The sequence below is a fragment of the Syngnathus leptorhynchus genome, chromosome 4, assembly GCF_054491065.1.
Source record: "Syngnathus leptorhynchus isolate UIUO chromosome 4, UIUO_Slep, whole genome shotgun sequence".
NCBI classification, from domain to species: domain Eukaryota; kingdom Metazoa; phylum Chordata; class Actinopteri; order Syngnathiformes; family Syngnathidae; genus Syngnathus; species Syngnathus leptorhynchus.
Window position 1 is genome coordinate 9,458,496 of NC_141198.1, and position 24,000 is coordinate 9,482,495.

The 24,000-nt window shown below is 41.2% G+C and overlaps 1 protein-coding gene across 3 annotated transcripts in view; it reads left to right on the forward strand.

Moving 5' to 3' along the window:
• LOC147057949 (tetratricopeptide repeat protein 28-like) overlaps nucleotides 1–24,000 on the forward strand; it is a 102,108-nt gene that overhangs the window by 46,083 nt on the left and 32,025 nt on the right. For 2 of the 3 annotated variants that reach the window (XM_085910583.1, XM_085910585.1), the window contains exons 2-4: nucleotides 2,215–2,362; nucleotides 7,944–8,216; nucleotides 9,238–9,368. In XM_085910583.1, the coding sequence (XP_085766709.1) occupies nucleotides 2,215–2,362; nucleotides 7,944–8,216; nucleotides 9,238–9,368 (552 nt within the window). Of the gene's footprint in view, nucleotides 1–1,649; nucleotides 1,738–2,214; nucleotides 2,363–7,943; nucleotides 8,217–9,237; nucleotides 9,369–24,000 lie in introns of those variants that run through there. The other variant, XM_085910584.1, reaches the window with a different exon arrangement.

The following is a 24,000-nucleotide window of genomic DNA, read 5'->3' on the forward strand; positions in this document are numbered from 1 at the left end:
CTATGACTGCTCTAAAACTTTCACTCAAATTTGCCACGCTTAGTCTTCAGTTTTTCCTCTCGAAATTCATATCTACACACATTTGAATGCAAGTTAATTCAAAGAAATCTGTTTCATGAGAAAGCCTGCTTGAAGTGCCTTGACAACACAGTGGAAGTCATATTGTGTTTGTGCATGTCAGTGGAGCTGCTTGATAGTTGAAGGCAGTGAAAGATTAATGAAAGAAAAAACAAATCTTACACGGCTATATGGCACATTGGTTCTGTCATATTTTGCGGCGGCTGTTTCACTTAAGCATTCATTGTGCTTGTGTTTGCAATATTTTAATGCACTCTCCTTTTTCTGAATTCTCTTTAACTGTCTGTAGCAGCGCGCAGGGGAAATCAAAAGGATGCCAATTTTTGTTTGAAGCAAGCCTTATTTTTTGCATCTTTTTCTTTGCCAGTCAGGGTACGCCACTTGAGAGAATAAAGGCAAAGACCTCTTGGAGCGCATATTGTTGGCTAAATCTAATCAAAGAGAGAAGTGCTTTTAAATGTCTTTTGTTCCCCTGGGCGGAACATTTGTTGGCCTCTGTGCTCTCACCAGTGTGTCCTGCCCAAACTCCACCGCCACCAAATGCAATTATTATTGAGCGGCTACCTCGTCCGGCGCCCCCCCCCCCCCCCGTATAAGAACAGAGTTAGGACAAAGATTAATACTCTGAATCACATTTTTGTTGGTTGACTGTTTTCAATAGAGTTGTGATGCAAGACAAGGGAGATTTAATTGAAGGTGTTATGGACACATTGGTAGTCAGTGGGCAGCGGGAGAGCGAGGAGGTGCTAAAATGGAAGCAAAATTAATTACTGGTGTCTAAATTCAATGTCCTGTCTCATTTTTGTTTGTCCCTCCGGCCCCTTTCATTTGCAGGCTTTCTACCTTTTTCTAACAGAGAAGCTTGTAAAGACTAATGAAAAGACTTCCGAGATTCTAATAGCAAATTATCCTTTGTGCCACTTTTGGAGCTGTTGCATTGACGGACATTGCCAGATTGTTCTTCACTGTCGTCACAAGTGAGCTCGAACATTCAAAAACACCCATAAGGGAAAACGTCGAATTCCCGTCATGGTAGTTCAATCGTTATAACGTAATGTACAGCCCATTTCTCATTTTCCTCAAGCTTTACTGCTGTAACGCTGTGCTTCCAGGACTTTTTACTGAGACAGTTTGCTGGCTTTTGGTAGGATTTAGTGGCTTGGCTTGAAAAGACAGAGTTGGATGAAATTCACTTGCTGCCTGCTACTGTTGGTAAACTCAATCAGAATCTTGTATAAAGACTCACTTGGCCGAGGACGTGAACTGGTTTCTGTTAATGACGCAATGTGATCCCTCAAAAATCACTATTTTATGTACGAGCTGTAAAATGTTCCTCAACATGAGCTGCAAATCCTGTCGTAACTCCGAAAATGTGCCGTGAACATGTCACTCCTTGGTTTTCCCATTAAATTGATATATTTTGACATAATATCAAAGCTAAGGTGGGAGTTGGGCATATTATTTTGATAAATGTGATCATAAAGTTAACTAATTAAATTGTGTGACTTTTTTGGTCAAAGCGTGTACAATTCTCATGAAAATAAAGATATTCCATCATGCGGTAGAGCTATGCTGTTACAAAAAACTGCAGCCCGTCAAGCAGTTTATATGGTCCTGAATTATTATTCTGTCAACACTGTGACTAAATGACAAATGCAGGTAATTTCTGTCTGATTCAAGAACCAAATCAAATATCCTAGTTTATGGCACCGGTATAATCCTGAAGCAAAAAATACCGAATGTGTTGTCATTTTACAAGTATGCTCTGAGAAAGGGAACGTTCACTCTTTGCTATTTATGAACATTTTTCATTGGACCATAGCCCATTCCCTTTTTTCTTTCCCTTACCCTTTTTTTTATGTGGCACAGTCACAGTTTTATCACTGCTATGGTTATGTGCCTGTCCTTGCTACAGGAAAGAAAGCGCACTTAGAAAGCTAAAATAATAATCGTTCCCGAGAAAGCACCCAGAAAGTGCCGTGTAATGAGTCAGTATAATAAAAGCTGAATAATAGCGCTTGATAACTGCTTATATGGTTTATAGAGAAAATGTTGCGCGAGGAGTGCGTTGGGTAAAACAAAAGTTTCTAATATTTCCTGCCATGACTAAAGTTTGTCAACTATCTCTCTCAACAGGCATACTTCCGACAGGGTGTTGCCCTTCAGTACCTTGGTCGCCATGCCGACGCACTGGCCGCATTTGCCTCCGGGCTGGCCCAAGATCCCAAGAGCCTTCAGCTACTGGTGGGCATGGTAGAAGCTACCATGAAATCGCCTCTCCGGGGTAAGAACCTCATTAGCATGTTGTTTATGTATGCAGGTGTATGTCAGTCGATGTCTACGTGTGCTGAAGGAACCTGTCGGTCTGTCTGGCCATCTCCATAGATTTTGTCCCACGGGTGCCAAAATGTCTGCGATTATCCCCCTATTGTGTCAGTCAATAAGCATGTTTGGCTGACTTTCCCTGTCACTATTTACTCATTGTGAGGGAAGGCCGGCTCTCTCTGTCTAAGGACTGACTGGTGGTGTCATGTACTTCCCCCACCGTCTCCGAGGCTCGATGCCTCCATTTTCAGCGTACCTTATTGTCAGTCTGATCCCTCTTGCAGATAGCCCGCTATCTTAACGAAGATCCGACACTAATGCCATTGTGTGTGCCTGGCCCTGACAAAGCAGTTTCCCTAGAGCTGAGTGGATTTATAAATAGTTTGCTCAAGCCGAGATTTAGACTAAACTGTGGGCTTTCTGTTTATGCATCATTATCATCCAACTGCACTGACCTAACTGTGCATGAGTAATCAGCGTGAGGCAGTCTAATGAGGCTCTAAACAAACCTGGCAATGGTTCCACTTCAGATGACCACTGCAGTGGAATTTAATATGCTTCAGATCTGTGTGGACCAAGAGCATCAGCATCCCCCTCTTCCAAATTCAACTGTAAACAGCAGCTGTTTCTATCTGGGACCTTGTTTAACCACTCAAAATGGAAATTCAACCAGGAGATCAGTGGCACGAATTTTTTTTTTCGTAAGATTATTTTCCTCAGTTTTAGCGTTTTTTTTTTGTTTAGCAAGAAGGCATTTAGAGACTATTAAGTGAATAAATTTGAGGGACGTCAAGTACAAGTGCGCTCGTAACTGGAACCAAAACAAGAAAACAGCTTGGGTGCAAGCCCAGATTGAAGGCCCATGGACAGGAATGAGTCCTCCCTGTAGGGGGGACCAGGGCCTTTTAATCTCTTAATTGTTTCTCGTATTCCCCGCAGCTTGGCGCGTCCAGCTAAGGAACCCATCCAAGGTGTGTTGAAGAGATGTTTGCTAGGTTGAAGGATTAAGAGCAGTGATCCTCTCAGAAAGACCGCCGGCACACCGGGACTTTAATCAATGTTAGGCCTGTAAACAGGGAGGATAACCAGTGTTGGTTGGCAAACGTCTGCTGATATGTGAAAGATTGCGAGTGGCACAATATCCTGCCTTAATCCCAGGATATTACTTACTTAACCCATGCATTTTGACTGGAATGAAAAAACATTACAACTTTGCAACTACTTATTTGAAAAACACTCAGTATAATCGAATATCAAAACGTGCCTCTTGTAGACATTGGTGAATTGGCCTTAATGCATTAGCCATAATTTATTCCTTTGGCTTGGAACTCATTTTTAATTCAACATGAAAGTTGTATTGCGCTTTAATCGTTTAATCATTCAAAGCAGTTGTAAGTTTAAACACAGCTACACTCTCTCGTCTCCACTGCATTTTAACTAGGTTGTTTGTATTTGGACAAGAAAGAGCTGCTTTTTTTTTCATTTTTTTTTTATTCTGAAAGTGTTTGGGATGTACTGTACATCTCTTTAGTCTTTTTGTAGATGCCATTAGGTTGTAGTTGTAGCTTCCCCAAAGAATTTAAAAACAAGCTGAATCAGCTTGAATCAGTGACAATCATCAAGACATTTTTCAAGGACTCCGTATAGGCTGAGTTAATGAAAACTTTCTTTGGTTACACTTAACATCATATGTGTTTCCCCTCAATTCACACCAATGTGTCATCTATAATTCAGCCCATTCTCTCTGTCACGCAGGCCTTGTGTGGATCAAGGTCTCTGCTCCATATACCAGATGCAAGCAGCTGTTACGCTATCATGTGACTCATCCAGTATTTTCCACAACAAAGAAATCACACGCAAGTGGAAAGTAGGGCTCTCACCTCCAATTCCTTTCTGATCGTTGTAGCAGATTTTTCTCCCCCCTATGATGTTTCCATGTGGAACATAGAACGAGCTGTTGGCCATCACAATGCTAGAGTAAGGCTAGAATTGTGTGGGGGACGCTTTTCAGGGCCAGAAATGTTGAAAGAGGCCCATTGACAGATAAAGCAAGTGTTGCTCCCCTGAAATTCCATTGAAGTTGCAACTTTGTTTAAAATATATAAGAAAAACCAGAACATAATAATAATAATAATAATAATAATAATAATAATAATAATTGCACACTACAGTCGTTTAATGTTCAAACAGATTTTTTTTTTGCTACCGTATTTTCCAGACTATAAGGCGCACCTAAAAACCCAAACTTTTTTCAAAAGCCCACAGTGTGCCTTATAGTCCGGTGCGCCTTATATATGGACCAAACTCCTAAATTTAAACTGGGCCGAAGCATTGTGTCATGACATCAATCATAAGTGGCCCGTTGAAGACTATGAATCATGAATCAAAAAGACTATGATCAGTATTTTGTGATTATAAAGTAATTTGTTGCATCTGAAGTTGAAATAAAAAAGATAAAATGGAGAATGATTTGGATTAAAAATCTGACATGATGCATTAATGGTGTGCCTTATAGTCTGGTGCGGCTTATATAAGGACAAAGTTTTAAAAAGGGCCATTCATTGAAGGTGCGCCTTATAGTCCGGTGCGTTTTCTAGTCTGGAAAATACGGTAATCTCATTTTGAAATTGATGAATGTAACACTTTCCAACAAAAGCAGCAACAGGGGCAACAAAAGGCTAGAAAAGTTGAGGAATGCTGGAAAAACACCCGTTTGGAACATTTCACAGATAAACAGGTTAATTGGAAGCAGTTGAGTGTCATGATTTGGTCCTGATCTGCGTTTTACACATCTTCACAGCTTCTCTGGAATTTGGGTCTTTTCCACACAGACGATCCCACCACATTAACCGTCACAAGAATGTTTCACATCATGGCACCACTACCACCCACTGCCTCTATCGTTTGCCATGATAAATGATTGTCTTTTAAACGGATGCTGTGGTGTTTTTGTTCCAGTCCAGCCGCCTGAAGTCAAATTCAAACTGCAACGGGGGCATCAGAACTGATCAAATAGTCACCATCGTAAACGGGTCTAGAAGTTTTCAAATTACATATAAAGAATTTAAGTGCCACATTCCTATGTTTTCATTGCAATACATCTTTTTTTTATTTTTTTTTTATTCATCACAAACAGATCAGAATTACTAATGAATCTCAATTTAGTAGACAGTTTAATCAAGTCAAATTAGTTTCCAAAGATGGTCTAATAAAAGGAAGATGCCGCTCTTCATCTCGGCTCTTATGAACTTTTAGTAAATTAGAAAATCAATAGTTCATATTTTTTCATTCATTCAATGTGTGAACTTTTTTACAAGTCTAAAGTGGGTGGGGCATACTTTTAATTATAAGTTTTCCATTTGCCTTCCCATCCTGAGGAAATAATTTCTGCCACCTTTTTCTCCGCCGCATAATTGAGCTGAGTTAAACATCCTTGTGAGATTTCGACAAGGTTTCCATTCTTTGTTAATTGGGCTCGTGAGAAATCGCCACCATCTCGGCTTTGAGGTGTTAGTGATCCCTTTGTCTCACTGCACTGATTTTCATTTGCCTAAAACAATCACCTTGAGATAACAGTAATATATCAGTGATAACCTAATTTTCATAGATGAGCCTGCGCGATACCACACAATTGGTTACAGTCATCAAAATAAATCTTTCTGAAAGAATGAACAGTCCTGGATAATTTCTTCTTCTTAAGCTGCCATGTTACCCCCAGTTTCTCTCTCCTTTTGCAACAATGTTGCTCTGTTTTGCTCTTATGCAGTACTATATGTAGTATATATAATTGTCTTTATGCAGGTTGTAAGGATTTAGCATTTGACTGCTTGTGTTCACGCGTGTGATGTTTTAGCACCTGTGTGAGAAACAATACACTCAGGGCTAGTCATAACTAGCAGCGTTCACGAATGCAGCAGTCATGACACCAATTTTCCCCCTAAAGGATTCTCTCCATGTTTAATTTATGATGCAGCTCTCTGTGTCACTTCAAAAGGCAATTACAATCCATGAATGGCTTTTTATATGCCACCTCTCTCTGTAAGCATGACATTGTGCCAAGTACCTCAACAGCAATGTTCTACAGACTCTCCATTGCATTGTGTATGAGTGTGTAAGTGAATCTGCATCTTTGTGGTGTTCCAGGAATGGTTGGGTGTGTTCCAATAGCCTGAGTAGGCTTTTTTCCCCTCTAAATAGTGATGCGGATTGCGGAACTAGTTATGCAATGGGAAGACTAACGCGATGTTTCGTACTTTGGCATATTTACAATGGAACTGCTGACATTGAACACAGTCAATTTTAAAATACAAGTCGACTTTGAGTCTGTTTGAAATTTGAAAAAAAAAAAAAATCACATACAAATAAATTTGACTTGACTTGACTTGACATAGGAAACAACTCCTCACTATTACCATTGAAAATTGCTTGTGTGCAAAAAAAGTAACATTTTAGAACTCTTGAGTATCAAATTCTCTTATTTGTATGTATGAAGACCCCATGAGCTTTCAAAGCCATCACAGTATTTTCAGTGTGGCCATCAAATAGACTTTATAACAGTAAGCAAAGAAGCTCAAATGCTTCAAAGAATTGCAATTATCAAGTGTATATGGCAAAGCATGGAGCAGACTTTCAAGGATGAAAAAAAAGCAAGTGTAGTGAAGAGGACAGTAAAATTTACCAACTTTGCTAATTTCCCAACAAACTTGCAGGCCTATTAGGAGTTGCAATAATGGGCTGTTGAAGTGCTAATGATTAGAAAGAAGGGGAAAAAAAACATCTTATTTTCCCCATTTGTGGGCTGGCCCAGTCCCAATCCACCTCAGAATTGTGGCGGTGCATTACACATTGCGTGACCATCATGATGAATCTTCCTCCAAACACAATACATATTTTTGTAGATATGTCTCAGTTAGTATAAGCAATTGAAACAAAAGCTGTGTTCCTCCAAGCCACCCCTGATCCGCTTGTTCAATACTGGTGTCTGCCAGAGGGCATGCAATCTGAAGGGGTTGTGAATCCCCAATCCCATGCGGCCCACCATTGATTTATGTCATTGTGAGCATTTTCAACCTCTTCAAAGGTCACCTTGTGTGTCTCTGCTCTGCATTGCTATGCCCCCTACGACTTGTGCACCACATACATCAACGTTCCTTCAGTCTGCTCTATTCTCTCATTATCACATATTTACTTTATTCCTACAATTGTTCAAACCTCATTTTTATTGTTCGCAATACTATTGTAACGTGCCTGCCTTTGCAGTTGTCAATTTGGGTTCGGGGCACTTGAAAATTATTTAGGTGACGTGTCAGTGAAAGCTCTCCCTTGGTGAAGACACAAAGAGTGCTTTTGGTCAGACACTCACTGAGAATAAAATATTTGACTTCAGGCAACATCACTGAGCATAAACATTCAACAAAGTTGCCAGAGCAGTAACAAAGCCAGATATTGTTGTCAATCAGCATCTCAGCAAAAGGTTATATCTTGGTCGCTTTTTTCACATTCTGCGTCTAATCCCGGTCTCACTCTTGTTCCTCCTGCAGAGTCTCTAGAGCCAACTTATCAACAGCTGCAAAAGATGAAGCTGGACAAGAGTCCTTTTGTGGTGGTGTCTGTGATCGGCCAGGAGCTGCTGACAGCTGGCCACCACACAGCTTCTGTTGTAGTTCTCGAAGCAGCTTTGAAGATCGGCACTTGCAGCCTCAAGCTGCGCGGCTCTGTCTTCTCAGCTCTCAGCAGCGCCCACTGGTCCCTGGGCAATACCGAGAAGAGCACAGGCTACATGCAGCAGGACTTGGATGTGGCCAAGACCTTAGGTGAGATGACTGGGAACTGTAGCAATTGACACAATTCGAAATCTTCAATGGATGCCAGGGCCTTAATTAATGTTTTTTTTTTATTTACAAAAATAGTTTCAATAATCTGAAGTACAATACATTGAACCCCTGTTGATGGCTGGGGATACTAATCATTCAAATTACCGTATTTTCCGGACTATAAAGCGCACCTAAAAACCCCAAATTATAGCCTTATAGTCCGGAAAATACGGTAATCATTAAATGTCTAGTATTTTAAGGCCAAGATGTTCAACCGAGGCATACAATGTATTTTTTCAAACCATAGAATGGCTCATGCAAATTAGCGTAGATGTAATGGTAAATATAAAACTTCAACAATGCCACATTAACAACACTTGAGGAGGAGCAACACATAAGCAACAGCACTGCAAAATTTAAAAATACAGCAATGAAAAGAAATGAAACATTCTAAAAAAAAAACCTAACTCAACGATACTTTTTTTGTAGTTGTTATGAGTACAATAAAATATGTGAGGAGATTAGGAACTTTTGCTACCAGTGAGATACTCATATTAAAATTGTTAATCCCCCGAAATTTCAATCTTCCCAGGGCAGAGCTAGTGCTCCAGATTTTACTGAATGTCTCATACAGTTGTCTTTTACATCCATCAAAAAGCTCTTTATTGTCGTTTTGAGGAAGAAATGAAGGAATAATCTAATATGACCAAGCAAACAAAGCCTTTGCAGATGTCAAACTAGGATTCTACCATAGTTCATCTGCAACTTTTGTTTATTTGGGACATGTGTGTGAAGCCTCTCTGTTAAAATGAAATAAGACGTTTCCATTTAAACCTTGGAGAGCTGAGTTTAACACTACTAGCTGTCAGGAAAACTATTCTACTGTGGAGAATGTGCGCCATCCATTTTCCCCTTAAGGGTCACACCATGGTTGAACACTGATGGCTCGAAATGTTCTGAAACTCAGTCTGCTTTGTAATCACCTGCTGCCCTGAGGATAATGAATCGAATTCATCTCCAGGTGACCAAACAGGGGAATGTCGTGCTCATGGGAATTTAGGCTCGGCATTCTTCTCCAAGGGAAACTATCGTGAGGCTTTGACCAACCATCGGAACCAGCTGGTCCTCGCCATGAAGCTGAAAGATAGAGAGGTAAGAAGCCCACACATTTTGAAATGAAAAAAGCAAACTACCTTTACAAGATAATAACTAAAGGTGGCGGCATTTTTTCAGGGTCTTATCAGCGGTTTGTGTGGGATTGTGCTGTACTTGTCATCTGCCTTCGTTTTTGTCCTGAAGGACACACAAATGCCGCTGCTCTTTGTTTATTTAAGAAAAGGAAATTGAGTGGAAAGGAAGGTCACATTGAAAGAGGGATGCATTTCAAGAACGCAGCATTTCGATGGGCATTTTCACCTTGCAAAACCTAAACGCAGATATGTAAACTGCATTTAGATGTTTGATGTTGCAGTAAATAAAGGTCTATTTGAGGATGTACCTCAAATGAAGTTTATTACACATCGAGAGAAAACAAAGACTGTCCTGTGACGTCCTCCATCCTGTCTGTCGGCCTCTGTGGTCATTGTTGGGAGCTGACAGGTGCTTGTATTCCAACACAATTGCCATCAGCCGAAGAGAAGAATGGCCTCCATTTCCCCTTCATTCCTTATCCTTCCGACCAGGCAGTGGAGTTTGCTTGTTTGTCCTTGCTGATATCATGAGGCATTTAAACAGTCCAGTCAAAGTCTGAACAAAGCAGCTGGACAAAACATTTCAGAAAGTAGATCAGAGGTCTTCTCCACATCTCCCCATTTCACATTTTTAGGGTATGTGCAGAGAGAAGTATGATTTATAGATGTCCAAGTTTAGATTGAGGGCCTTGTGAGTGCTCAAGTAATGTATGCAAGGACCTTTGTCTGTAGCAGTAAAATTCCGATTTTTTTTTTCATCTGCATAGCACACCGGTGAGGCCAGTATGCACATGGAGGTTCTTAGCAATCCGCACACTGCACCCCATGCTGAGATATTATAGAAAAGTGGTGCTCTCGAACAGTTGAATCATGTAATGTCCTGCTTGGCCAAGTACAAGCCCAACCTCCCTCCCGTCCCCCGAAAGCCCCCCTAATCAGAGTCATATGTGTGTCACACCACCTGGCCTCGCTCCGTACACACTGGAGCCTGGCGGATAGCTCATTACGGCTGAGTCTGTGTTTTTGTTTCTGCTGTGGACTTTTTATCTGGCCTTTTTGCGGTTGAGGTCACTTCCTAGAGGCCGGAGGTGGGATGTTGTTTCTGACTGGATTTCCAGAACATGTCTACCTTCCAGTGGAGAACAAAGAGTCTGAGACGAGTGGCACAGATTACTGTCCAGTACAGTAAGATGAAATGTAAGGTTTGGGGGAATTGTGCACTGTGAAGTAAACAATTGTTTCATAAATTGTCTGACAAGAATCTGCTGCACTTTACATTTAAATTCTAGTGCAGGCAACTGAAATTGTGGAGTGGGCCACAGATTTTCATCATTGCTGCTAAGGGTGGGGGCACATGGTATTACATAATGTCACAACTTAAAACTACAGTTGACCCCTAAATATTCACAGATTTCCCCTTTTTTCTTCTTTCAATATTTTTTTTCACATTTTGGATATTTTTTTCTCCTAAACCCCGCCTCCCTTTCCCCTCTTTTTTTTAGCCCTTGTCTCCCATCCCTGTACTTGTAGGTTGTGGCAGAATTTAAACTCAGTAACCTCACAGAACTGGTGTGTGCAATCCTAATCCACCAACTTGTTGCTTTAACTGGCATGTCAAGGAGAGAATTCTGTTTTTAAGACATTAGTCACGTATATGAATAGCAAACCTCAAGGACTGTTCTTCCAATAGTTGTCCCCACCTCTTCCTTTAGAATGAAAGACTTTTGAAACAATTTAGCTAATTTATGGTTTGTTTTTGCTCCAATGTCAATGCTTCGTTTACACTTAAAATGTCCAGATTAGTTGCTAAAACAATATGCCTTGTCTTGTTCTACTAAAGCAGATTTCAAAAGAAATAATAAATTGCTTCCTGATTCCTCAAACACTAACATCGTATATGGCTCCAACAACAGAATAACAGGCCTGATTTGGCCAACAGTGCTTTTAAAATGAACATTTGTAACTTTGACAGATTCGCACAAACTTCACCAAGAAATAGAAAAGGATGTGTGCAAGCTTTTAAAAGGAAACAGGATGAGAATTCAAAAAGTAGAGAGGCGTGTTAAGGCTCAGAGTGAGCGCTTTGTCAGCCATGACTGTGTGCTGCGGGCCTAACCGGTGAGGTCATGACTTGCGAAAAGTTCGTATTCCTTTAACTCGCAGCCTTTTGGATTTATCTTCGGCAGCTATCAACACAATCACACTTCCAAAAACATCTTGGTCTTGTGTTGCTGTTTTGACTTTTTTTCATCCAGGACAAGTCAACATCATTAAAAAAGGTGAATGTAAAACAAAGCTGTTAAACTGCATTTCTTTTTAAACGTCAAGCCGTCCTGTTTGTATGCCGCTGATGTTTTCATCTTAAATAGTAGGTTGAACAAGAGGGAGTTAACCCCCTAATTTTGAGTGTGACTTTTTAGGAGAAACTGAGCTGGTCTGACGGCAGTGCAGTCTCTAATTATGTCTCGTGTGATGTTCAAAAGACTCGCCATCTGACTCCCCCAACCCCAAATTGTAATGTGAATCACAATCAGGGAAAAGTACAAGAGGCAGAAACTTTGTTTCTCAGTTCATTCTACCTCCTACCAGCAGTCCCATTTTTAGCTTTGGAATTGTTTATCCACTGTATGCTTGCTCTCAGTCCATCTGCTGTATACAAACTTTGCTCCTAACAAAGTGATACAAACCGTTTTATCACTGTTGTTTATCTGTTGGCGAGGTTGAGGTTGCCTGAATTCTGTTGAAACTCAGCAGCTCGTACAATAGCAGTCCTGAACCTTTAAATACGGAATGATCAACAGCGCTAAAAGTGGGTGTTCCTCTTGACAGGGTCACAGTTTGTCAGTGTATGTCAGCAAGCTTGTCGAGGAGAAGATCATTAAAGAGTCATTAGGACATGAACGTGTGCCGTTTCATTCTTTCGCAGGACTGACACTAATAAAGGATGGCACAAGGGAAAATGGGCACCACTGTCTCTTTCTCTTGCTACCCAATTCTTGGCTGATTAAAAATTGGGATTGGAAGAAGCGACATGGCAATTTAATTGAAATTCATGGTGAGGGCATGAGTGGAGTAGATCTGTAGTAATACTAGAAATAATCGTAAAGCAACCATGAAAAAGAAGCTGACAATACGCGCTAGACAGAGATTCCAAAGTATACATGATGCAGTGTTCCCGGCCCACATCGTATTATTAATGAGCCACCGCCTGCTCGGCCTAGTGGTTCAGAACACCTCTACGGCCAGCTCGCTTAACCATGAATCATGAAGGATGGACAGCCAGTGTCAACCAATGGGCCATGAACACAACTGGGAAACAAGGAGTGGTATGTTTACATGCACTTTTGTCTATATAAATGGAACATCTACCTGTTTTTCTGCAATTTTTTGTTTCATCAATTTGTAGAATTTGCAGATTATTGCACTCAATTTGATGTTTCTTCTTCACAAGCAATTGGAATGTTTTGAGAAGACATTTCAGTTATTCCAATCTGTGCAGACTTTTACTCATCACGAGTTATTACACAAGAAACATGAGGGACACGGTTAAGGCCGCTCTAACAATACTGTACTTATATCTAAATGCTACTCTGCAGTGGGTAAAATTAACCACTTCGCTGTTTGGAAGTGAAGCAGTTCATGTTATAATATCAAACCGTGGTTTTTTTCTCACCTGCTCTTACAATCAATTGCAATGCTGAGGGACAGATTAGATGACAAATTAAGAGTGACACAGTCGGAGCGGACCGTTCACTTTCCGCCACGGTGCACTATATGGTTACAGACGAGAGCCAATAGATCATTTGGTATTGCACACGATTGGCCAACAGCTTCTGGATTTACACAGCAACACACAACAATGTTGATCGTTATAGATAAGAAAAGTCTTTTCCTATATCCCGACAGGTAGATTTGATGTTGCACGCTTAGAGGGATGAGACACAATGTGCCCGCTCTTTTTTCATGTTGTCTGATGATAACGGATGGAGGCCGATGAAACGCACTCCAGCAGAGCGCTAGTTCACATGGTTTTGAATGTAATAAATTGCATCTGTGTCGCCAAGTGAAACAAATGTTTTGGAGTGGTCGCATAAAGCTCGCTTTCAGGATACTTTTGGAACAGCCTACAAGTGACGCTGGGAGGAGAACTAAAGTGTCTGCTTTCAAAGTGTGAGATTAATTCATTTTCTGATCTCATCGGCCTAATCCTGAGTACTGAGCCGGTGAGTCATTTTCATGTGAATTCTGGTCCTTAGCCTCAGGGCAGTTTAAATGTTACTCACCAATGACTGAAATAGATTTCTGACTCCCTACTTCAGCTAAACCCGAGAGCGCCTTCTCCACCCCTTTGTCCTCTGTCCAGCACGGTCCCCGTCCAGAATGGCCGAAGAGCCATTTAAAGCTGCATCCCTCTCGCCAAGCCAATCGATAGAAAGGCTGTCAGCAAGATGAATGGAGGTTTTAGGAAGTCCATTTTAATGAAGGGGAAAGAGAGAGAGAGTAAGGGAAAGAGATGTTGCACTTGGATGGAGGGGAAAAGTCACAGCCGGTCGGTATGAATAAAAAGAAGGAAAGCGTGAGGAAAAAAGAGGACAGTAACTAATGCGTGTGTACATGTATTGGATGTGTTTAGAATTATGAGTGGGCTCTTTAATAGTGTCTCCAGTGACGGACGAATGATTGTAAGGAGTGCATTGAGTTTGTTTAGCGGCAGCTCGTCCTAATTGTAGCTCAGTGGTATTAAATGAAATGAAGTACACCCCGAGACAAAGCCTGTAAGATTGGACTATAGGGATTTCTTCTCATTGCAAACCTCAACAGGAAATCTTTCGGGTCATGAATTATGAAATCCTCTGTTCATGAATTATGTCAGTACCTCTGAGTAAACACATTTCCCAGAAAATAAATAATAAAAAGCCCTAAATAGTAATTGCAAAAGACTTATTTAGGGCTCTGTCTACACCGTACTTAACTGGAACCGTTTTAAAAAGCCAGATGTTTGATATGGCATCGCCAACGAGTAAACAAATTACAATTCATCATGAAGGATTATGCACATTTGCATTCAAGAGATCAAAAATGTCGTTTTGTTTTCGGTCTGTTGTATAGGTATATTTTAAGGGCATACCCTATATGTCATTCTGCAAAAAAGGCTGCCTGGTAATTAATGATCAGGAGTTAGAGGCAATGGTTATTGGACCAGTCCACAGTATAGGCAACAATGTCCTCTGGGCACTGCCCTGACTCAACCCTGTTTTCATTCATCGCAGCCATTTCTTCCTGTGATTAGTCACGGCGACTTTACTCAAGTCAATTTATGCATACGGACTCGTCTTGCAATCTAGACAATTGCATAAAAAGAGAAAACCACAGGTGGCTCAGCATTTCTCTTTTTTCCCCTTTAAACCATATGGGAAAAGTCCCCTTTCTTGTCTTTTTTTCTTTAATATTCTAATAGGAACTGAAGTCATCCTTTTGTCAAAAGAGACTTGCCCTTACAAAAAAAAAGAGAACCACAAGTGCCAAGGCGAGAGGTCAGCTGAGCTCCAAGTACGCATTAGACATAGTGTCGGCACACACTGGGATGTCAGAGACAGCATTTATGCATTTTCAGGAAAAGGCCTTTTGCAAAGCTCCTGACATTGCGCCAAGGAGCGGAATTATAGCTGCTTAGTCTAGCTCAGTCCAAGCCTCCAAACAATACATATACACTAAGATATGCTTTCATTCCCTTTCTCATTCTGCCTCTCAACACTCCGTTTAGCTATTGTCCCATGTTAAGGCAGTGTCAGCATTCTTGTCCCTGTGGCACAATATTGAGCCCTTCTCCAATCTCTCTTGGATGAGAAGCCTTCTCACTTTATGAGGAGATGGAATGTGTCTTTGCGGAATAAGCTCTGAGAAAGCAATAAATTGGACTGAAAATACGAGACCCCAAATGAGTGAAATGAAAGAACTAGGACAGAGGCCTACGGGTTTTTTCTAAATATACTTGACCATGCACTTTACTCACAAACTAAAACTTCTGATAGGCTGTTGCCGGACTCACACCAGTGTCCTATCTGAAATGAAGAATAAAGCTATGTGGCACAGAGATTGTAAAATATTCAGTTGCGAGACCTGAGGCAAAGTCTTCCCGGGTATTTTATTGTAGCGCAGTTCACTTCGGAAAATTTAGTAGCTATTGCTGGTGCTGTCATCAGATTTAATTGCAGCTTGTGGCAAGCTCTGATGGGAAGGACTTGGTTCCTTCGCGGTGCTACATTTTGCTCCACATACATACGCACACAAGGACACACAATTTTTTTCAGTTCTATTGTCCTGTGGTCTAATGGCTGCCAAAAACAGATCCATATTGTACTATTTTTTTGGGTGGTAACAACAATGGTCATGTATGTTTGTGGTAATGTCCTTTGAGTTCTATGGAAACAGATCATTAAATAAAATCTGTGATGTAAGTTTTACAAGGCTTTTTTGATGATAGCGTAATGCGACGTGGTCTTTTCTATTTCCAGTAAATTGCCGATGCAGCCTTCACCGTCTGATTTTCACACCCACTGCAGAGGTGTCACTTCAGGAAGTGCGATAGATACCTAATATGGAAATTACTGCTGCTACTCTCATGCATGTGTTTAAATCATCGACTCAGAGAGAGGATACTTTGATTTTATGGTATGATTTCTTTGGCTGAAAAAAAGAAATGATTTGCGTTTTGTGTACCGCTATCAGTGAAAAGTGAAATTAAACTTTAATTAAACATTCCCCCTTTTTAGACGCCAAGACTGTTTCAGTGTTTAACAGGAAATGGAGATGTTAATGTAATGTGGAGGATATTCCCCTACAAGTAACAGCTTTATAATGTCCCTAAAATGCAACTCCCTCATAGCAGTCTCTCATCCGGTGCCTATTTAGTCTCGACATTTACAGGCTGCAACTTTTTTGCCACTGTTGTTGATGAGGTAGATGTGCAGTGTGTGTTTTGGCGTGTGTCTCTGTCTAATGATTTGAGTCACTGTGAATGTGTGCGCGGCCACGTTTTTGACTTCATCGCCATTCAGAGAGGCTTAGCGTGATTAGAGTAGTGTGATCCTCTGAGGAGTTAATGATGAGAGAAGCAGTCGCTCCACAGAGGCCAATCACACGCTACTCTCTGATGGCATGTGCAGCCTTATTCTGGTCTATGTATTGTGCGTCGGCCTGCAAATCTGTGTACACGCTGCATTGGTTTAAATGTGTGCCAATATACGTGGTAAGATTTCGACTCCCTTTTCTAGCGTGAAAGCATTTGATACAATCGACTGCAAGCATCATTGGAATAGATGTGATTCCATTGTCTGAGTGCTTGACGTTTGAGGGTTTATGGACAAATAAAGCAGAAGCAATAATTATACATCTTCATCATGTTGGTTTCAGACTGACGGATAGCTGCAGTACAGGGGAAGGGAGGGGGGGGGGGGTGGGGGATTGTAGCATTTTCTTTAGCTCAGGGCTACATGATGTGCTGCGGAGGCCAGTGGTGTTTCTCCCTTCCCCGCACTCCAGGGGACAGAGTGACAGGTTTAATGACACTGTCGGGGTTACAGCATATATCCAACTCATTTTCCAGTGTGATTGAAGTTCGCTGTGGGTAGTGTTTCATCAGTGCTGAGCAGACAAAAGGGACCTTTCCACTGTTGCCTTTGTATTTGTGCACAGTTTGTGAACGCCTGCAGCTCCGAAGAGATGCAAGCAATGTCTTTATGGCTGTTATATGGACTGTGTCACAATCTCACATTCTCAGAGATGATGAGTTTTGTAGCAGCTTGTCTCTAGCGTGTACTCCACTTGTTTATTGCCTGCTATATATATATATATTTATACACAGCAATGTGTTTGCTGGCAAACATTAAACAGCAGTGTAGACAAATAAAGTTCGATGTTGAGAATATTTTAACCAATGTTGTTTTTTTGTGGTACCTGACTCACAAAGAAACAAATTCCTTTTGGATTGAGATTTTTATTTGAGAAGAATCATACTATCACTCTCGGAAAATACAGGCATTGTTTTGTATTGTTGGTTCGCAATCTCAATTCTATTTCACTCCAAAGATGTTTTGCTTTGCTTTGAACAAAGATGAACTAAAAAAAGTGAAAAAAGTGGGTGATTGGTTTATAAACAGTCTAATATTTAACTCTATAAAGCAGTGTGCCCATTCCCGATACCGCTTTCTAAGTGACATTCTAGAGACTCGTCATACTTCAACATAAATTAGACCCCATCAGTTTGAAGCAGCAGATGTAGAACGAGTCATATAATGATTGTTGATGTTGGCTCCATTGTATCGCCCTCTGCTTTCCTTTCTCATTTTGACTCCCTTTGATTGGTCCCTCCAAATCTGATGGGTTAATCGCATAGCATGGCAGCGAAGCCTGCATCCTGCCTTGTAATGGTTGTGCAAACATCGACCTCGATTGCGCCATTCCCCCTTGCCAACGAAAAACAAAGGAAGCCACGCCGGAGTTTTCCTCATTCTTTTGCTCCTGGTATAAGATGAATTCAATTGGTGCTGTATTGCTGCTTTAAGTCAAATGACTCTATTCAGCTCTCCCAAAGCATACAAAGTTTCCTCTTGCGGAGAAAGTCACCGGGAGCCAACTGTTCCTCCTACTCTGGTAAATCCCACATCTTACATTCTGTGACCTAGAACAACTGGCATTCCAGAAAAATTAGCCCTTCAAATTTTTACAACATCCCTGCAGTACTGTTTGGTAAACATTTCCCTCGATGCACTCTGATTCGATGCTAACCTTAACACTTTGTGTATCTTCCTCCATTAGGATTTGCTGCCAGCTCTTCCTCCAAAAGACTTGAGTTAAAGTAGCAGTGACAAATGTGTGTTTGGGTTTTCTGGGCGCAGGTTACTCTAAACATACGTGCATCTCAGGTGGCTCAGACGATATGCCAAAATAATTTGTGGTTGAAGGGCTGTAACTATCACTCTTCCACGATGTCTTCTATTATGCCAAGGGCAAGAGATGCAATCAGGGGCCCTGCCAGCAACTATTTACCCTCCCTGTCAATCAGAGTCTAGTGGCGTGCGCTCACAGCCGGAGGCAGAGCTGGCAGGTGGTCCAGTATCGCCCACAAAACAGGTCTTAAAAGCAAGCTATTATTTTCTGATCCCCCTTTTCCTTTTATCTGCACCAAACGCTTTTCTACAACTTGACCCGTACGGGTGATGATTTTTATCCTTTTTTTTTTTCGACCAGATTATCTGATGACCATATTAACCAGCAAATACAGAGCATCAGCCAAGCGCTGCTGTATGTCTGGTCCGAAAACACGCATTTTATTCCTCTGTTCAAACATGCGCACATGATATTTGAAATAGGGACACAGTCCACTCTACACCTCCAAATAGGCATATATTTCTTATATGGGACAACTTGAAGATGAATGTCACAGGGATTTACTTTCTATCGTGCTATGCTGAGTTCACTTCATGGTCTTGAAGTCATGTCACAGTAGAAGCTGCTGATAGGCACTTTTTGTGCAGGGCCTATGTGTGCATGTATGAATAATGTGTTTGCTTATGTGATGATAAAACCCAAAGTGGGATCCTCTTTTTGGTGAGAATGTTTCTCTCCTTGCTGATAAATAGAAGAGCTTGGTGATGTTGAAAGATTTGCGTTATTCTGCTAGAGCTTGGAGATTCCTTCAGTGAGGTGTGAAGGCACTTTGGAGGTGCTCCACTTGCCTTCAAGTTCCACCAAGTGCAGGTGGACAGCTCATGCTGGATGCTGCAGGTTGCTCACATCACAGTCACCACCTGCAACACTCGTGCCAAGCTTGTAATTACGTTTACGGAATAAAAGCACAGAGGGGAGAAGGGATTTGTGCATTGAGTTTGAGGTCCTTTAGTTACATAGCATGTCATTGCAAATTTACTCAACCAGTATTATAGAGTCTGATGGCATTAGTTGGAATGGACGATGTTTTTTGTTGGCTTTTTAAACTACAGATGAGAGATGAACAGTGGTTTCTGTCAAATATTTCTCATGTGGAAATCATTGCTTCTATTCTAGGCAAGTTGTGTACAACATGCAGTGACATAATATTGCAAAGCAGTGGGCCAACGTGCTGCAGTGCTAATGGTTTTGTATACATTTTTTGACATTCTGGTGTGCATCTCTCCATTTAAAGTCGTTTTGATGCATGGCTCGATACATGTATGCTTCAAGGATGGTACATTTTGAAATCGAAATGAACGCCAATACTGTAAATGTGGCAGATTATCAAAGACTACTGTAGAGAAGGATATTTATAGCTGTTGCCATGTTTGTTAACATGCAAAATGTAAGCATTCCCCAAAGGCTTAACTATTCAAGTTAATTAAATTTAAAGAAACAAGAAATCATAGGCAACATCAAACCAATTCATAACTTTTTGATGTGCGGCTTCCAACAATATTGTGAGCGATTTATTAGTTCATCACTATCCATTACATCTAATATAGAGATGCATTTTTGTAACATCTGCTTCTCATATGTCGAATAAATCACAAAATGAAGGCAAAGTACGAGAAGCCCTTCTGTCTTAAGCTGATTATGCCACCATGAAAATGAAGACCCGCTTCCCAACCTGCTAGTACCGTGTGATAAAAAGAAGCCAACTCTATCTAGTACTGAAGTCTGAACACGGAGACACTCCAAGCTATGGCATTTTGAAATATAATGTCACAAAGATAAAACCTTGGAGTTTCATTTTTAACTGACACGGGGGGATGATACTGTTTATTCCATTTTTGATGTGTATTACAGGAACACATGACGTTGAAGTTCATATTTGACTGATAAAGCAATGCTCACTCACATCAATACAAATTGTCTTTAGCAATTCAACATCCTCCTTGGTCTTTGAAACTCACGTTTGCCGAAACAAAAAGAAAGCAGCATTTGTAAGCAGGCATGAATACATCTCATCGAAATTTTGTTTGAGCATGAGTTACTGTTGTCGAATGGATTAGGGGTGGTGTGCAAAAGTGTCTCCATGAGAACTGTGCGGTGCTGACACTGGCTTCACTTTTTCCTTTGTGTCAGCATGCTCCAAGCAACAGCTCTGCTGTAGATCAATATGATCTGGTTCTCTTAACCTGTGTAACTTTATCTCTCTTCTCCTCTCCTTTGAAATCGCCATATCTCCTCTGGCCTCTTTCCACTCCTTTCCAAACTGTAAAGGTCTTCTCCTTCCTGTCATAGAAAAGTGTTGGACCATGTACGATCGCATGTCAGACCTGATTTGTCCAGCTCATAAACACATGCCGTCAAAACATCCTTGAATGACCAAGGAGTGCAACGTCCTTGGATTGACGACCCGGCTTCCCGCTGAATGCTGTCATGCAGCTGGGGCCCTGCAAGCTGTGCTTTATTTGGCACTGTGTCAGAATCAACTAGAAGCCATGACAACAGCAAGTTGGCTTCTGAAAGATAGGTTGATTAAAATGCATATTTTTTTATTAATTTATTATTAATTTGATGTCATTCCAGCCCGCTGTAATCAATCTAGTGAGTTAGCACAGCAAGATCCCTCTGTAAAGTTCCAATTTCAGCTCCATTGACCAAACGACTTCTTGAAGATTTTGATATGTACTCATTTGTGTCTTTCCATTTCCCCTGAGAGATAACATTTTCCTTTTCATTGAAAATGTCATGACAATACAGCCCAAAATCTTACCAAGCAACAGAGTTCAGATTCAAATAGTGTTTCTCAATGGAAACGGAGTGAGATTTCTGTTGCTTGTTCACTCAGAATGAATTTCACCACTCCTCAAGGCTATTAGTGTAAAGACGTAAACACTAAACAAGCATTATGCCCCTCCTTTTGCAAGCTTAAAGGCTCTTATAAAGTGGCATGCCTTGATGTTTACCTCAAACCCATCCTGAAATTACTTTCAAACACCACTGTGATTTCCTTTCCTGTCACCACAAGGTCTCTAAAGAATTGATTCCCTTCTCCGGCAGACATCACATAGCTATGCCTGTGGAGATTTGACTTGAGCACAGAAATAAGCAGAAAGCCTTCAAGGCTTTGCTCTGATTTAGAGTACATTAAGATCCATTCACAGTGCCCTGCTCCCCCAGCGTGCCACCACTTTAGTTTTCTCCACAACTCGAGTTTATATTCATGTGTTTATATATCAGAGGGCAGGAGGGTCTGCTTCTGTGTCAGAACAATGCTGACATCCTGTCACAGGGGACCAGTGTTGTGACAAAAAGTGAGGGGTTGGAGCAGGGGTCGTGTGGAGGACATGTCCAACAGTATCCAAGAACCAACCAACTTGCTGCCCTCTCTTAATTTTCCTCACCAAAATTCCGCCATTTCTTCACACACAGATTACTTTTTAAGTGTAACGTCTGAGAATATCAGCCTCTTGAATAGAAAACTCAAATTTTCCACCAACTCCAGTGGAGACTGTGGGATTCAGTTTGACTTTGTGGCTCTTCTGATTTCTTCCTCTCGACTGTTTGCCACCAGTGGCTGTCGTATTGCCGCAAACAGGCGGAAAAAATACACAGACTGCATAAATGCGGCCACACACACACACATGCACGCATATATAACCCACAGGCCTTAAGATACTCTCGAAGTAAGGACATTTGAGGGAATGTATACTGGGTCTTAAGACTAACCGCAAATGATCTCCCATTTAGCCTGGCACCACTGCGTAGACTACCCACAGCTCAGACAAAAAAAAAAGCTTTTTCACAAGCCAAATCACTACTCCATCTTGTGTGTATCATTAGTTAACCCCATGCAATTCCCCATTGCTCTGCATCTTGTTGCTGCTCGTACAGTAGAGGTGTGTGTGTGTGTGTGTGTGTGTGTGTGTGTGTGTGTGTGTGTGTGTGTGTGTGTGTGTGTGTGTGTGTGTGTGTGTGTGCGTGCATGTGTGATGTAGAGAGAGTGATGTAGCAGACAGCGTGGAAGCTGTCACGAGTGCCCTTAACCGTAGTTTGACCTTTAGTGACAGTCAATCCTATTGTGAATGCGTTCCGTGAAGGCTAATGGAATTAGCAAGCTTCGGGCCCTCTGGCGTCACCTATCTATGAGCTGGAGGTTGCATAGGTCACAAATGAACAAGTGGCTCCTCTGCTATCAGTATGTCACACTGCCAGTGAATCTGATTAGTCCTGATGATTCATTTCAGAAATTGGTTAACAGCTAATTAATGCGATCCAGTGTGCTAAAAAAAAAAAAAACTCACTAAAAATAGAATTTTTGCACGGTTGTTGTTGATCTGTGTTTTTGGTAACAGCAGATACGAGCAACCATCAGGACTATTATCTTTGAATCCGAGACGATAAAAGTGGGGTCAAGATCCGTAATTTCATCTCTTATCTGTGTGAGCGTGTGTTTAAGAGCACTCAGCCACAGCTGTACCTACCTTCGCTTGGCAAAGCACAACATTCCCCTGCTTAAAAAACAGAAGGTTTCGATATGGCCGAGTGACTGTCATTTGGCCAATTTAATTGTGGCTCGTGTGGGATCCATATCCATGTGCAAATACCAGACCGGGAAAGAGAATGAAATATAAATCTGTAAAGCTAGATCAATATTTTATCATCTTTTTCCCGCCCCCCAACATCCACATCCACCAACATGCCTTCTTTGTACAACACCCTCATGTTTTTACACAATGCAGATGCAGATATGTTGGTTTGTATTACTTTTGGAGCATTGTTGTTCTGGTGTGTTGTGTTTTCATTACATTGATAGAGAGATGTTTCCTTTTACTGTCAAGATGCATTTGTAGCAGGGAATCCAGATGGGTGGACGGGCTCAGCGTGGGGATGTCTTTAGCATTTTCTCTTCTCATTCTTCAAACACAGTCTCTCCCATCGCTTTTATCTGCCCCCCCCATTACCCCCACAAACCACCATGCACACACACACACCTAATACCCTCTAGTGTTCACCGCCAGCTAGCTCCTCATGCTGTTGGAGCCTAACTTGTTAAGGGAAACGCTGGTGCATGGTTTCCCTCACCTTCCCTCTGCAGTGCCTTTTAATTAGCCAGCTGGATTGTGTGTGTGTGTGTGTGTGTGTGTGTGTGTGTGTGTGTGTGTTTGTGTGTGCGTGTGTCTGTGTGTCTGTGTGCATGTGTGTGTGTGTGTGTGTGTGTGTGTGTGTTACACATTGATAAATATGAAAATTCAGATTGTTGCGACTCACCACCCATAAATCCTTAGATTATTTTTTTTTAGATAAAGTTAAGCGAGTTGTGGTTAGGCTCGAGGGAAATTAATGTCATTGTAATGTCCTCTAGTGATAGAAACACTGAATTGTTTGTGCTCTTCGATTTGGAAATGTGGGTTTTTGTGTCGTGTTTGCATGCAACACTAGTCCTCCCAGTCACATTATGCTGATTATTTTGCTTGTAGTTAATATTCATCTGGTATTTATTGTCAAAAAATACTCATTGGCCATTCATTGGATCTGTGATTCACAGACATTTCTTATATCTAAGCACTTTTTTGTAATCGCAGTTTATGCCTGTGTATACATTATTTTGATTCACACAAAGCAAATGATGATCGAGAAAAAAATAATATACT